Raw genomic sequence first — 15,000 nt, forward strand, 5'->3', positions numbered from 1 at the left:
GGGGACCGTCAGAGTGTGGAGGAGACTTCCACCCATATACGTCTTTGAAGGAGGTGGTTTGTACTGAAGTGCTGAGTTTCATGTCTGCAATGTGGAAAGCCTGTGAAGCAGCACTGAGCAGTAATAAATAAGAGAGACTTTGTTTTTAAAATGGACTTCACTTCTTCAATCGTTAATCACTTTCACCCATTCACCAACGGAGGCTGCGGCCACACAAGGCTCTGTCCATCCACTCCTCCCTGGGAAGTGTCTTGCTCAAGGACACTTTGGCATGTGGACAGGTGGAGATGGGAATCGAACCTGCATCCTTCCGCTCTACCAAGCGAGCTGCCCCACTGACCTCTGTCACCAGCTCCTTTCCATTATGTTTCACCTTCTGAATCAACGTTAGTGATGAAGGACACAGGATGTCCATGGAGCTGCAGATTCAGATCACAGAGTGACTCCACCCTCCTGTCATGTTTCCCTGCTCCAACATGCTGACGGGAACCACGGGCTCGGAGTCGTGGTTCTGCAGAGTTTAATGAAGGATCCTTCCTCAGGTCTGTGTTGAAGCACCTGAACCCTGCAGGCTGCAGGTGGACACCAGACCTGAAGGTGCGTCCAGGCCGTTGGATGGCTGCAGTGAAGACTGAGAGTGTGATGAAGCTGCTGGAGGCCCTGGCAGTGCCACTGTGCAGCATGCAGGGAGAGGCTGTCATGGAGGAGCTCTGTGAGCACCGCAGGGGGCAAAGCTGACTCACATCCTCCTTTTTGTCCAGAGTGAAAAGTTAAGTCACACCTGAAGAGACTGAGCAGCAGAGTTCTGGCCAAAGAGTAGATTCTCTGTCACGTCAGTGACCTTGAACCAAACCAGTTGAATTAGAGTGGTTGCTGGTGTGTGTGTGTGTGTGTGTGTGTGTGTGTGTGTGTGTGTGTGTGTGTGTGTGTGTGTGTGTGTGTGTGTGTGTGTGTGTGTGTGTGTGTGTGTGTGTTATATTGCATTAGTAAAATCCCCTTTGATTTCAGTTTGAAATGAAGACAGGATTTAAAGAAAGTGATATTAATGACTCGGTCAGTCAGAGTTCAGTCTGATTCATGTTGACAATGGAAACCGCTCACCTTCATTCCTGAGCCTCAAACTTACACAAGAGTATCAGGGCCACTGAAGAAAAATAATAGTTCAGAGGTTAAAAAAATGAAATAAAATCCTCATTCACTTCCGGAAGAAAAGTTGAAAATCGATGTCAAGATTTTTTTTTGAAAGACAAGCTGGAGACGTCCGTCCCTCCTCATTTGCTTGTGGACGCAGACATAATCAAATGAAATGACATAATTCTGACACTATAGCGGCGCTCACTGCTTGAGGACGTCTGATTCCACCCAGGATCTCCTGCTTTAATAACAAGACCTTTTCTGAGCCCCCTGGGATCGGGGCTTTGTCCTTCGTCCTCCATCAGTGAGGAGCGACGGAGCGCTCAGGCTGCACTGGCTCTACAAAGTGGAATACTGATTATCCTGCACTGTGTTTATGAGCTCAGCCTGTTCTGAAGCATCGTTTCACCACTTCATTAAGCCTCCTGCGATGTGTTCCCCTGCGCTGGGACGAGGAGGGACCAGAGGAGACGGACGCTTCCCGTTTGTCTTTAAAAAAAAAAATCTCACCTTTGATTTCCGACTTTTTCCTAAAGTGCAACAGTTTTTTTGTTTTTCTTTAACCTCCAAATTCTTTTTTTCTACAGGGGCCCTAAAACTCTCCCTTCAGAATAACTGCTCTATCCTGAAGTGACTCTAGACTAGAACCTTGGAATGAGGCTGAAGCTCAGAACTTAATCCTCTGTGAGCCTTGAACCTTAAAGCCCCGGATCCTCCTAACCAGGACCCGAGATCAACTCCCACATCTGAACCCCAACAGACACTGATGGTCACATCCGTCAAGAGTTTGTTTCTGAAATCAGGAGCAAACGTGATGAATTGGGTGGTTTTCATGTTTGAGCAGCAGGTGGAGACCGGCTCCGTCACTGAGCCCCCAGAAGCTTCTTCAGCTGATCAGCTGAACTGATGGGACTTTCTGGGTCCTACGACCTTCTCAGGTCTCACATCTTCTGAATCTATATTTGCACTCAGCTTTGACCTCCTGATCGTCCCCCAGAAGAGACAGTTCTGTTTCCTTCTTCCTCCACCAACACCTCCACCTCCAGCTCCACAGCACCCGCTCATTTCTTCTTAATGCGTGGTGTTGTATTTGTGGAGAGAAAGGAATTCTACAGGTACACAACTCACAGTACACAACTACAAATTCACTTTTACAAGTACACAAACCTTTTTTACCAATAAGACCTCCGCCCCCTCCACCCCCTCCACCCCCTCCACCCACTCTTCAACACTAACCCTAACGATAAGCCTAAGTCTGGAGGGCACACCTCAAATTCAAAATGTGATTTCTTTCTGCAGAACCTCCAGAACGACTGGGATGTTGTGTTCAGTTGGTTGAGAGTCACTCTGCAGTGAAGTCGGTGAATCATCATGAACTGCAGCAGGTTTCTCTGTTTCAGCAACATGCAAACCAAATGTTGGATCAGAAAGACAAAGAGACGGAAGCTTCACTCAGCAGAACAAGCTCTCAGTGCTGCTTCACAAGCCTTCTCACACCTGATAAAGACATTTAATACATGTTTTTCATCTGGACAGGTTTTAATTTGACAGAAAGAGCGAATGTCAGCAGGAAAGGCCAACGTGTCAGCAGCTTCAGCACCAAACCAAGAGAGGAAACACTCGACTTCAAAGAGCCATATTGGTGAAATCCTGCTGTGTGTGAATGTTCAGAGCGACACACTGGAAGACAGATTGAGAGACAGATAAGACAGATCTGGACATTAACCAACATGTGAGAGACACAGACAGACAGTCAGCCGTCAGTGAAATGCACTGATGTTGTAATTTCACATGAACCACTAAGTTTCCCTGCAGCCAAAACGGCTGTGAGCTGCAAATTACTCCAATGTACTAGTTTGTTTTTCATCTGGAAACAGGGAGAGAAGATGTTATTGCTTCATAATATGGAATGGAAAAGAAGAGCATTCAGATAAAGAAAAGAAAAGAAACACCAACGTTAGAGGCAGAGCATTGGAGGGATGTTAATATTTTTGGAAGGTTCAGTTGTTCGTGAAAAAAAATCAAACCAAATTTGTTGGAAATTGAAAGTGCGAGTCGACAAAGAGCGGAGGAAGCTATTCTTCTACTCCTCTGTTCAAGGTAAGAGACAGAATCACAGGCTGAGAAATCCATGTGAAAACACAACAGAGAGACAGACAGACAGCGCACAAAGTATAGGGAGGGCAAGTTTTGAAATGCCTCCGGGGGCTATACTTTCTGCTGCTGCTTGGCATTCCTCGATCACAGAGCACACAGTGCGGCTGGCAATCAGATCGACCCATCAGTAACAGGGTCAGAACCAAGCAAAGCCCAGCTGAACAACAGAACACCCAGAAGGAGAGCAGACAGACAGAGGAAGAGGAAGAAGAGGGAGAGGAAGAGAAAGAGGGAGAGGAAGAAGGAGAGGGAGAGGAAGAAGGAGAGGGAGAGGAAGAGGGAGAGGAAGAGGAAGAGGAAGAAGAGGGAGATGAAGAGGAAGAAGGAGAGGAAGAGGAAGAGGGAGAGGAAGAGGAAGAAGGAGAGGATGATGAAGAGGGAGAGGGAGAGGAAGAGGAAGAGGGAGAGGAAGAGGAAGAGGGAGAGGAAGAAGGAGAGGGAGAGGAAGAAGGAGAGGGAGAGGAAGAGGGAGAGGAAGAGGGAGAGGAAGAGGAAGAAGAGGGAGATGAAGAGGAAGAAGGAGAGGAAGAGGAAGAGGGAGAGGAAGAGGAAGAAGGAGAGGATGATGAAGAGGGAGAGGGAGAGGAAGAGGAAGAGGAAGAAGAGGGAGAGGAAGAGGAAGAAGGAGAGGGAGAGGAAGAGGGAGAGGAAGAGAGAGAAGGAGACAGAGAGGAAGAGGAAGAGGAAGAGGAAGAGGAAGAGGAAGAGGAAGAGGAAGAGGAAGAGGAAGCACAGCTGGCTTAAAGAACACATACAGAGATACTGTATCAGGCTGGTGGATGCAAGACAAACAGGCGTCACACACCTTAGCTTCACGACCGTCTGTGTGTGTGTGTGTGTGTGTGTGTGTGTGTGTGTGTGTGTCTGTGTGTGTGAGAATCGGACACAGAAACAGGAATGATGTAACCAGAAATACAAACGAGACCAATATATATATATAAAATATCCAAAATAGAAGACAATAATAACAAGGATATACTGAAAGGTGGAGACAGAGAGCGAGAGAACCAACGAGGAAGAAAACAAAAGGACAGAAAAAAAATGGAATGGATGGACTGAGTTAGAAGGAACAGAGTGAGAAGTGGTTGCATTTTGGGACAGTGAGGCCTTTTATCAAGTCTTTGTCATGGATTACCTTTATATCCTGAGAATAGGAGAGGGCACGAGGGAGAGAGGGAGGAAAATTAGGGAAAAAAGTAAATCAAAACCAAAGCAGCACTGCCAAATATACTGTCTGTGATGGAGAGATGGAGGGAATGGCAGCCAGAGGAGGAGGAGGACAGGGAGGAAGAGCCGGGATCAATATAGAGAAACAACAGAAGAGCCTGAACAGGGTCAACAGGAGCAAACGTCTTCATTCACCGGGGGGAGGGGGACAAAGCGCAGCCCCCTCCCCCCCCCAAACAAAATAAAGCTTGACATTAACAACCTGGTCCAGCAGTAGTTTGGAGCTTCAGAGGAAATTCAACAGGTTCTGATGAAATAGTGTTGAAATAGAAAAGAGGCTGTTCCTGAACAACGCTCACATACCCCACCGAGCTGCACTACCACTCTCCACCACTAGGGGGAAACCTAAGAAATAACACGAAAGAAGAATGGTTTCACCTTTTTTCTTCTGCAACATGAAAAGAAATGACTTTCTCACTTTCTGCATCTTCTGTACAGCGAACATCAACCTGGCCGTTATCCTTCACTCATTTAGCCAACAGGAAAACAGGATTGGTGAAGCTGGAACGAAGACAGTACACAACTCACTGCATACAACTACAAATACAATCTACAAGTACACAACTCACTGCATACAACTACAAATACAATCTACAAGTACACAACTCACTGCATACAACTACAAATACAATCTACAAGTACACAACTCACTGCATACAACTACAAATACAATCTACAAGTACACAACTCACTGCATACAACTACAAATACAATCTACAAGTACACAACCCACTGCATAGAACTACAAATACAATCTACAAGTACACAACCCACTGCATAGAACTACAAATACAATCTACAAGTACACAACCCACTGCATAGAACTACAAATACAATCTACAAGTACACAACCCACTGCATACAACTACAAAGTGCTCAAACCTCCTCCAGCACGTCCAGCCGTCCGACCCGATGCCCTGGTGTTCGCTGTGTGATTGTTTAATTCCAGCTTCAGGTTTCGCCTGAGACTTTTCAGCCACAACATTATGACCAGCTGGTTAATATAGTGTAAATGCTGCTCTGACCATGGAAACATCTGAAGGTGTGTTTGATTGAGGCGTCAGGACAATTAACATCTGCAGAAGATGAGTTCAGGCCTTGTAAACTCTTAGTGTGGGTCTCTCAGGACACACTGTGTTGGTGAGTACCAGAGAGTACTCTGTACGTGTCGGTGTGAAGTGATCCCCGCAGGACAATTTTAACGCTGTTTTCAAACCTGGAGAACGCCGTTTAACCACATTTCCATTAAAGAATCGCAGCGTTTGTTTTATTTTTACATCAACTGCTCCTAACGGCAGGTGGCGGGAGTCACCAGTTAACAGGGGCACCAGTGAAATCAAAACACCGGACAGTGAAGCACCATCCACATTTTGTTATATTATTAATAAATATATGAAAATATCTACTATTTAATCTATGTTTTGAGCTGACATCCAATGCAGGTTCACGCCCCGTCATATCTAGCTGACCAGTTGTACACGACAGGGGAAAGCTCAGAGGACTCCGCTCACATCGAGGTTCTTCTCCTCTTGTGCTTGTTCATGTGGGAATCACACTTAGTGACTGATGCCACGTTTTATTGATGCAGACTCACAAGTCTTAATTTCAGTCGCCTGTTGCTGGTCGACCAGTTTTAATTCCTTGGACTGCTTCTGATAGCAAAACCTCAAGGAGCTCCAGTTTACAAAATGTCCAGATTCAATCATTCTTGGCCAAGCTGCTCAAATCCTGAAACCTGCCAAGTTTTACTGCCACCAACACCTCAGCCTCGAGAACAAAATGTTCACTCGCTGCCTGATGTAGCACCCACTGATGGATGCTCCTGCAAGAAGAGAATCAGGAAGGTTTACTCTGTTAAACCAGCAGGGGTCTTAATGTTCTGGCTGATTAGAGGTCACCTTTACGTTAAACCCACATAAGTCGGACGACATTGAATCTCAGTCTTTCAGCACCGGACGCTCGGCTGGAAGCATCGGCTTTGCTTTTGTGCAAATGTGTGTAATTACAGAAATGCCCGGCGTGAAATACGGAGAGTGACATGTTTAGAACAAAAGCCGGCTGTGCCAGTCAGATTACGGCTGCTTACACCCATTCACACCTTGGTAGGCGTCTGACTGGGCAGGAAGACATAACGGGGGCATGAAAGCAGCAGCTTACACAGAAATGAAGCCCAGAGCAGCGCCGGGATTTCACGCTCTACATCAGACTTTCAAGATTACTTTTTGTCTGTCTCTTCAGAAAAAGTCTCGTTAACGTCAGGAATCATTACAAAAAGCTGTTTTCTTAACTTGCCTGGAGTTGAATCCAAATCTTTCAGAGCTCACCGTAGCAAAGTCTACAGTAACTTAGCATCAGTATCAAACCAACAGGTGACCACAGGGGGCGCTCAAGAGGCTCTGCTGGCCGAGGAAGACAGAGACGAGGCCAGTTCAGAGCAACCAATGAAAACGACTGAAAAGCACCTGGACAGTTCAAAAGACCAACATTCCGTCCCAAAACCCTTCAGCTGGCAGAGAGCTGAGGGACGGGTCAGTCGTTTCACACGCTGTTAGACCATCTGGCAAAATGATGGCAGAGATGAGAGAGTAAATCATAACATATTCTTGATTTCCAAATGGGAAAATAAAGGCAGGCAGAAAAAAAACAAAAAACAAACTATAACTCCAAGAAAAGAAACCTACCAACTGAATCAGCCACAGCTTCACAGTACAAAACCAAGAAAGCAAAAGATGAGGGGAGCGAGAGAAGAAAGCGAGTGATGGAGAGAAGAGAAAAGAGTACAGTACCTTTTACTCTAATGTCCGGATTGTGAGCTTTAAAGGGGACAGAAAAAAGAAAGGAAGGGAAAAGACCAATAGAAAAGAAAGCATTTAGTCCAGAGGAAACAAAAGGTGGAGAGAAGAAAGGAGTCAGTCACAAACGAGTCAGTCGGCAGAGGAAAGGAGGAAAACACCACATTCATCAGAGTCAAATCATAAAATCATTTCTTTTCCTGGAACATTTAGGAAGATGCTAAAATATACTGCTGGAGAGGAAAAAACTCCAATTCTTCTGTTTTACTGAAGTTTTAAAGCTACCTGATTAGTGCGAGTCTAACACTGTAATACCACTTTGTGCCACAAGGTGGTGTAATGAGGGCACAGTTAGATAACATGTATGAATTCATCTTTCAAACAGAAAACAGCAACACAAAAAGAGAAAAGCAAAACCCCCAAATAACCTCCTCCAGTCAAAAGAACAACTATTACTTGTTCATCCAGGACTGAGAATCTGAAATCTGCATAACACAATAAGAGCAACGTTGAAAATCAACTAAACCTGATCACATCGTAGTGGACAATCACAGAGCAAAGTAATTAAAGAGATAACTTTAAAACTGCTTCAACATCTTGAGTAAAACATTGAGATGGTGGAGGACTGGAGCGGAGTGGTTTTATCCCTCCATGTTTGGCTTCACTGAAACGTTTTCATCACGGCGGGCGCTGCAGTCCTCAGACACGTCACATCACATTTCCTCCTCAATGGATTAATAGTAAATCACTGGATATGTGATGAGATGGAGGAGAGCTCAGGTAGGATTTGACTAAAATCATGACAAATTCTCACAAACTCTGCTGTTTTACTCCTTTTGAATAAATATCTTTTCTTTACTTTAAAATATTGAACAATGTGCTGTTAAAAGTACTAGCCACACTGTTCCACAGGCAGGAAGTCAGAATATATATTACATCGTTGGATATTTTGTATTCTTGAGCCCTGAGTTCTGAACTGAGTGGGTTTCCTGTCACATTTGAGAAAACAATGGCATGGTTTATAGAAAATAAAACATGAAGAAGGATATCTAATGGGGGCTCCAGGTGAAAAACAAACAGCCTTCATGAAAATCGTCATCCACATGATTCGCTCTCACATGCCGAGGCTGCTGACATGAGACCTACTACTTGGTACCATTAGGTGGTGTGTTGAGTCACTGCAGAGTCCAGTGTGTCCTCATAAAAGGTTCAAGGTTACATCACTAGTACCCGGAGGGAGACTTGTTTAAAGATGTTTGGGATCATGTGTCACCTCAAAACAAATAAAGACACACGATGAACAAGACAAGCAGATAATTGGTCGAATGAGACAAGACAGACAAGACCAGAGCTCAATGTTCTGCTATTCACTAATAAATAATTAAGATAAGATCAAGATCAGATGAAGAGAAACCCCAATAAAACACAATAAAACCTGACAGACATAAATATCTGTCACGAGTCCCGATAATAAATAGAGATAAAAATGGATAAATAGAATAAATACGATAAAGTGCAAAGTCACTGGGTCTTATTCAGTTCAGTGACGGCGACAAGAACAAAGCTGTTCTTAAAAAAAACCTCCGTCCAGGGGGGAGGAGCTAACCCTCCATCCAGGGGGGAGGAGCTAACCCTCCATCCAGGGGGGAGGAGCTAACCCTCCATCCAGGGGGGAGGAGCTAACCCTCCATCCAGGGGGGAGGAGCTAACATGCCGTCCAGGGGGGAGGAGCTAACCCTCCATCCAGGGGGGAGGAGCTAACCCTCCATCCAGGGGGGAGGAGCTAACATGCCGCCCAGGGGGGAGGAGCTAGCCTGCCGTCCAGGGGGGAGGAGCTAACCCTCCGTCCAGGGGGGAGGAGCTAACCCTCCGTCCAGGGGGGAGGAGCTAGCCTGCCGTCCAGGGGGGAGGAGCTAACCCTCCGTCCAGGGGGGAGGAGCTAGCCTGCCGTCCAGGGGGGAGGAGCTAACCCTCCGTCCAGGGGGGAGGAGCTAACCCTCCGTCCAGGGGGGAGGAGCTAACCCTCCGTCCAGGGGGGAGGAGCTAGCCTGCCGTCCAGGGGGGAGGAGCTAACCCTCCGTCCAGGGGGGAGGAGCTAGCCTGCCGTCCAGGGGGGAGGAGCTAACCCTCCGTCCAGGGGGGAGGAGCTAACATGCCGTCCAGGGGGGAGGAGCTAACCCTCCATCCAGGGGGGAGGAGCTAACCTGCCGTCCAGGGGGGAGGAGCTAACCCTCCGTCCAGGGGGGAGGGGCTAACCCTACGTCCAGAGGGGGAGGAGCTGGAATTGGCCTGGTGGAGGAAGGGAGTCGCTATTCAGGGTTGATGAAACCCCTCTGTACCTGTTTCGTGAACAGGAAGTGAGTTGACGGGACCATTTTACTATCAGGTTTAGTGATAAAATGATAAAATGATAAAATGATAAAACCGTACAGCGAGGAAAAGCCACCGCCCGCCTGTCCCTCAACCTCACACTCTCTTTAAAGAATAAACGCCTCATTTGGAGAAGGATCACAGGTGTCATGTGAGCCGGGTTACTTCCTTATTAAAACACTTCATTAATGCATATGGAAAGTGTGGTGGATGAAGTCACACTTTTCAAACGCCTCGGCGGGCGGAGATGAAGGAGGACGGAGCGATGAATCCTTTTCCCGCCACGAAATCCGTCGCCACAAAACAAGCTGTTTGTTGGCAAAGCGCTCCGAATGGATTTCGCCTCCACTCTCTGTTGTTATGGTGTGTGTGTGTGTGTGTGTGTGTGTGTGAGAGAGACAATAACTGAAGCCAATTTGGAGCTCTTTCCAGCGATACTGTAGCTGTCGGTCTGTTTGACAACAAATAGCTTTTTAAGTGAAGGTTTTCAGTGGTGAGCTGAAACGACCACAAAGGCCCAGCAAACTAATCTGTTCCACTGTTTCACTATCACAACACGGCAGAGTGGGGGTCCTCAACCCGCCGCAAACTCTTAAAAACACCATCCCAATGTCACGACAGCTGATCTGCAGCCCAGCGGCTTTCCCCCACTTGAAGTCAACTTTACTCCTACAACTTCCTGCAAGCCGGGCTGGAAGACGTCGGGCTGGAAGACATCGGGCTGGAAGACCTCGGACTGGAAGACGTCGGGCTGGAAGACGTCGGGCTGGAAGACCTCGGGCTGGAAGACGCCGGGCTGGAAGACCTCGGGCTGGAAGACCTCGGGCTGGAAGACGCCGGGCTGGAAGACATCGGGCTGGAAGACACCGGGCTGGAAGACGCCGGGCTGGAAGACATCGGGCTGGAAGACGTCGGGCTGGAAGACGTCGGGCTGGAAGACACCGGGCTGGAAGACCTCGGGCTGGAAGACCTCGGGCTGGAAGACGCCGGGCTGGAAGACGCCATGCTGGAAGACGCCGGGCTGGAAGACGTCGGGCTGGAAGACGTCGGGCTGGAAGACCTCGGGCTGGAAGACGTCGGGCTGGAAGACCTCGGGCTGGAAGACCTCGGGCTGGAAGACGCCGGGCTGGAAGACGCCGGGCTGGAAGACGTCGGGCTGGAAGACGTCGGGCTGGAAGACCTCGGGCTGGAAGACGTCGGGCTGGAAGACGTCGGGCTGGAAGACCTCGGGCTGGAAGACGTCGGGCTGGAAGACGTCGGGCTGGAAGACGCCGGGCTGGAAGACGCCGGGCTCTGGGAGGGTGATGTCCCCCTGCACTTCAGAGCACTTTGTCTGTTTCAGCCCTGTGCAGCTCCAGTGTTTCTGTTTGGATTCAGTCACTGACCTGCGACTGAATCTGGACTTTAGACTCATCATATGAATGTGAGACGATGTCAAACATTGTTCCTAAATGTGTCTTTGTCCTTGGATGTCATTTTTACAACAGATTGATTAAACGGGCTGCTTTGGTTCTCCACTTCGATCAGAGATCTACTGTGGTGGAAACATTTCTTCAGTGGGCTCCCAGGCTGTAACTACCATTGAGGGATAGGGCAGATGTGTTTGTGATAAAACAGTTAAAGCAAGGCTTTGGAACTAACTGGGTGGTTATGTGAGTAGTTCCACCAGGTTACCATAGGAGGCGCTGCAACCGCATAAGGCAGCCAAACTAAACGTCCACGAAGAAGAGCGCAGCTGACGTCAAACATAAAAGAGGTTAATATTGTACTTCAATTCCATTCTTCTCTAATTAACAGTTGGGACACGAGTCTTCAGTCACTGTTAGTGACACACACACACACACACACACACACACACACACAGACACACACACACACACACACACACACACACACACACACACACACACACACACACACACACACACACACAGACACACACACACACACACACACACACACAGACACACACACACACACACAGACACACACACACACACAGACACACACACACACACACACACACACACACACACACACACACACACACACACACACACACACACACACACAGACGTCAGCTGCATTTTAAAGAAATGAATCTACTTTAAATTCATTTTGTTCTCTACTTTGTAACTGAAGTGCAGGAGGATGAAGAGCGGTGGACTGCAGTATTTCTAAAACTCTGGCTTCAGCCCTGGTTGTTTCCCACCTCCTACTTCCTTTTCTCAATCTGCTGCCCCACAGCCTGACTGCCCGAGCCACCATCTAGGTTTTATTTTCTTGTGCCGAATTCAACAATTATTTGCATCTTAACAATTATTTGCATCTTAACAATTTCTAATCATGTTTGATAACTTATCACAGGTAAATCAAAGTATTCTGTTCCCAGATGCAAAGAGGAATGAGGAATGTCTTGGTGGACCAGACTTCCTTCTGTCAGTCACAGAGAGTTTGATTCTTTTAAAAAGTCCGCCTTTCTTCAACCGGAGCAGGAGCTCAGCAGAGCATCACATTTAGAGCAATATTGCTGAAACTGGTGATAATACTACCAAACTCACATTTCATACTTTCAACACAAATGTAGAAAGCACATTTCAGCGACATTCAAACCATGAACAAGTAGTATTTGACATGTCATCCATCAGTGAAAGGCTTGGCCCATTTCCCTCCACCTGAAGGAGGCGGGTCAAGGTTCTGACTTGGTTTTGGTGTGACGGCCGACAGGAAGGAGCTGTTAGGTTGTTTTCCTGCGGCGCCGCTGCCTGGCTGCCTGGCTGCCTGGCTGCCTGGCGGGGAATAGAACCAAGCTCATGACAGCTTCTCCTCACGCGAGGCCAACCTTCACTGATTTTAAAGGGCAATTCCACCTTTTACAGCCGGGATCTCAATTACACTAGTGGCCCTATCGTGCTTTAGTTTTATCGCTTGACAACAACAACCAACCCCGACACAGAAATCCACATCATTAGCAGAGAATTCTTTTATCAGCAGGAGCTATAAAGACAAGAGCTATAATATTTTAATCAGGCCATCAATAAAAGGCCTCGCGGGAGAGTGGCGCCTTCTTTTGGGAGCTTTCTTCAGCTTTCTGAAGGAAGCGCTTTCACCGCACAAATGTGGAAAAACCCCGTTAGTACTCAGATCAACGTAGATTCAAGTCATGTAGAACAAAGTGAAGCTTTTCTGGACAAACGCAGCTCATTTCATTCCTCCAGTTTCTCTTTACGTTCTGGATACCGTATTGCTGGATTGTTGGGTTTCCTTCACATTTCTCAATGATAATACAACAAAAACATCAACTCTTCCTCCTGTTTGACACACATGGTCGTTTCTCCACCTTCCTCCACGTCAGTCTTTGCTCAAATTGAGCAAAACGTTTGCACAGAAACAAACCTGCAACCTGGACATGCACAACCTTTATCTTTGTGTTTTATGGAAATGATGATGGACAGACTGTGTCTGTGTTTAACCACCGGCAGGTAGAGCTGCTAATAACCAGCCAGCCATGATGTAATAACAGTACCATATGTAATAATTATGTAATAACAGTACCATATGTAATAACAGTACGGTATGTAATAATTATGTAATAACAGTACCATACGTAATAATTGTCTAATAACAGTACCATACGTAATAATTATGTAATAACAGTACGGTATGTAGTAATTTTGTAATAACAGTACCATATGTAATAATTGTCTAATAACAGTACCATACGTAATAATTATGTAATAACAGCATCATATGTAATAATGTAATACAGTTTCAACTCATTATGTAATAACACCACATTTTGTAATAATCTGCCACATATTGTAATAAACTTTGCTGCATGTTGTAATAACATATTACGACAGTTACTTCAAAATGCAGCTGCTCTCCTTATTTTAATAAAATGTACTAATTTGCAGCATTATGTAATAAATCATTAAGATTGCTGCCTTAATGAGAAAAGCCATCCCACCATCAGAATAACATGAAGCTTTCCAGCTTCATTAGGATTTATTAAACAACAACTAGTAGGATGTTTTATTGCTCAGACCGAAATCAAATGGAACTGGAGTCATTATAAAGGAGAATGTGTTCACAAGCTACAAACTAAAGCTACAAAAACAAACCTTTATTACATTATTACATACTGCAGCTTTATTACATAATGCAGCTCCACACACCTGCATTTTATAAGAACTGTTGCAATAAGGAACTAGTTATTACAAAATGTGGTGTTATTACACAATGAGTTGAAAATGTATAACAATATTACATTTTGCACTGTTATCACAAGATGCAGCGATAAGGTTTGCCAGGAGGCGGGATTCATGTGGACTGTAGGGAAACATTGGGCCAGTGTTTCTGAGGTGTGCGTCCTCCACTCACCGATGTTGCAGTGCTCCCCGGTCCATCCCTGGTCACACTCACACTTGCCCTCCTTGCACACGCCGTTCTTGCTGCACAGCGGGTGACACGCCTTCTGGTCGCACACGCTCCCCGTCCAGCCCTCCTCACAGCGACACACGCCGCCGTAACACACACCGTGGCTGCCGCAGTCCACCTCACACACTTCTGTGGGAGGAAGGAGAACATGTTCTCAGGAAAATCTAACTCAGACAGATTCCTTTCTCTTTGACTGAAACAATGACCTGAAGGGTTGTTGGTTCAAATCCCCAGACGAAAACACACTGAGCTTTACAGAGAAGCTGCAGCTGCTCCTTAGTGTGTGTGTGTGTGTGTGTGTGTGTGTGTGTGTGTGTGTGTGTCTAACAAACTAATAAATAAACTGACTTCTCTTGGTGCTTCTGCAAACTGTCCCTCAGGGACAAATAAAGTGTTTTCAATTGAACCAAATTCAATTTTGTGCATTTATTAGTTTGCAGAGCATCAGCACTGTATTTTAGCGAATGTCCACTGAGGACAAAACACACACATTGTGGAATGAAGTGAACAAATGTGTTCAAACTTCATATTGAGCCTAGAGAATAGAAGCACCGATAGAAGCACCGAGACTGCTGAAGCTACGTCAAACACACTGTCGTCCTGAGAGGAAGCAGCAGAGCAGCCGGAGACAGGGGACGAGCCACGCTGGAGGATCCTCTTCATAAACTACCGAGTCCATCGGTCAGCGTCTCCATGACACCATGCTTCTCCATCAGTGTCTCCATGACGCCATGCTTCTCCATCAGTCAGCGTCTCCATGACACCATGCTTCTCCATCAGCGTCTCCATGACACCATGCTTCTCCATCAGTCAGCGTCTCCATGACACCATGCTTCTCCATCAGCGTCTCCATGACACCATGCTTCTCCATCAGTGTCTC

The 15,000-nt window shown here is 46.5% G+C and overlaps 1 protein-coding gene across 2 annotated transcripts in view; it reads right to left on the bottom strand.

The window, feature by feature from the left end:
* tenm3 (teneurin transmembrane protein 3) overlaps window positions 1-15,000 on the bottom strand; it is a gene marked incomplete at its 5' end in the record, with an annotated part of 291,642 nt that overhangs the window by 89,540 nt on the left and 187,102 nt on the right. The window contains 2 exons of one of the 2 annotated variants that reach the window (XM_080464333.1): window positions 7,305-7,331; window positions 14,064-14,249. In XM_080464333.1, coding sequence (XP_080320459.1) covers window positions 7,305-7,331; window positions 14,064-14,249 — 213 coding nt within the window. The remainder of the gene's footprint in view (window positions 1-7,304; window positions 7,332-14,063; window positions 14,250-15,000) is intronic. The other variant, XM_080464332.1, reaches the window with a different exon arrangement.

Source organism: Lipophrys pholis (genome assembly GCF_963383615.2).
Source record: "Lipophrys pholis genome assembly, chromosome: 5".
Classification (NCBI taxonomy): domain Eukaryota; kingdom Metazoa; phylum Chordata; class Actinopteri; order Blenniiformes; family Blenniidae; genus Lipophrys; species Lipophrys pholis.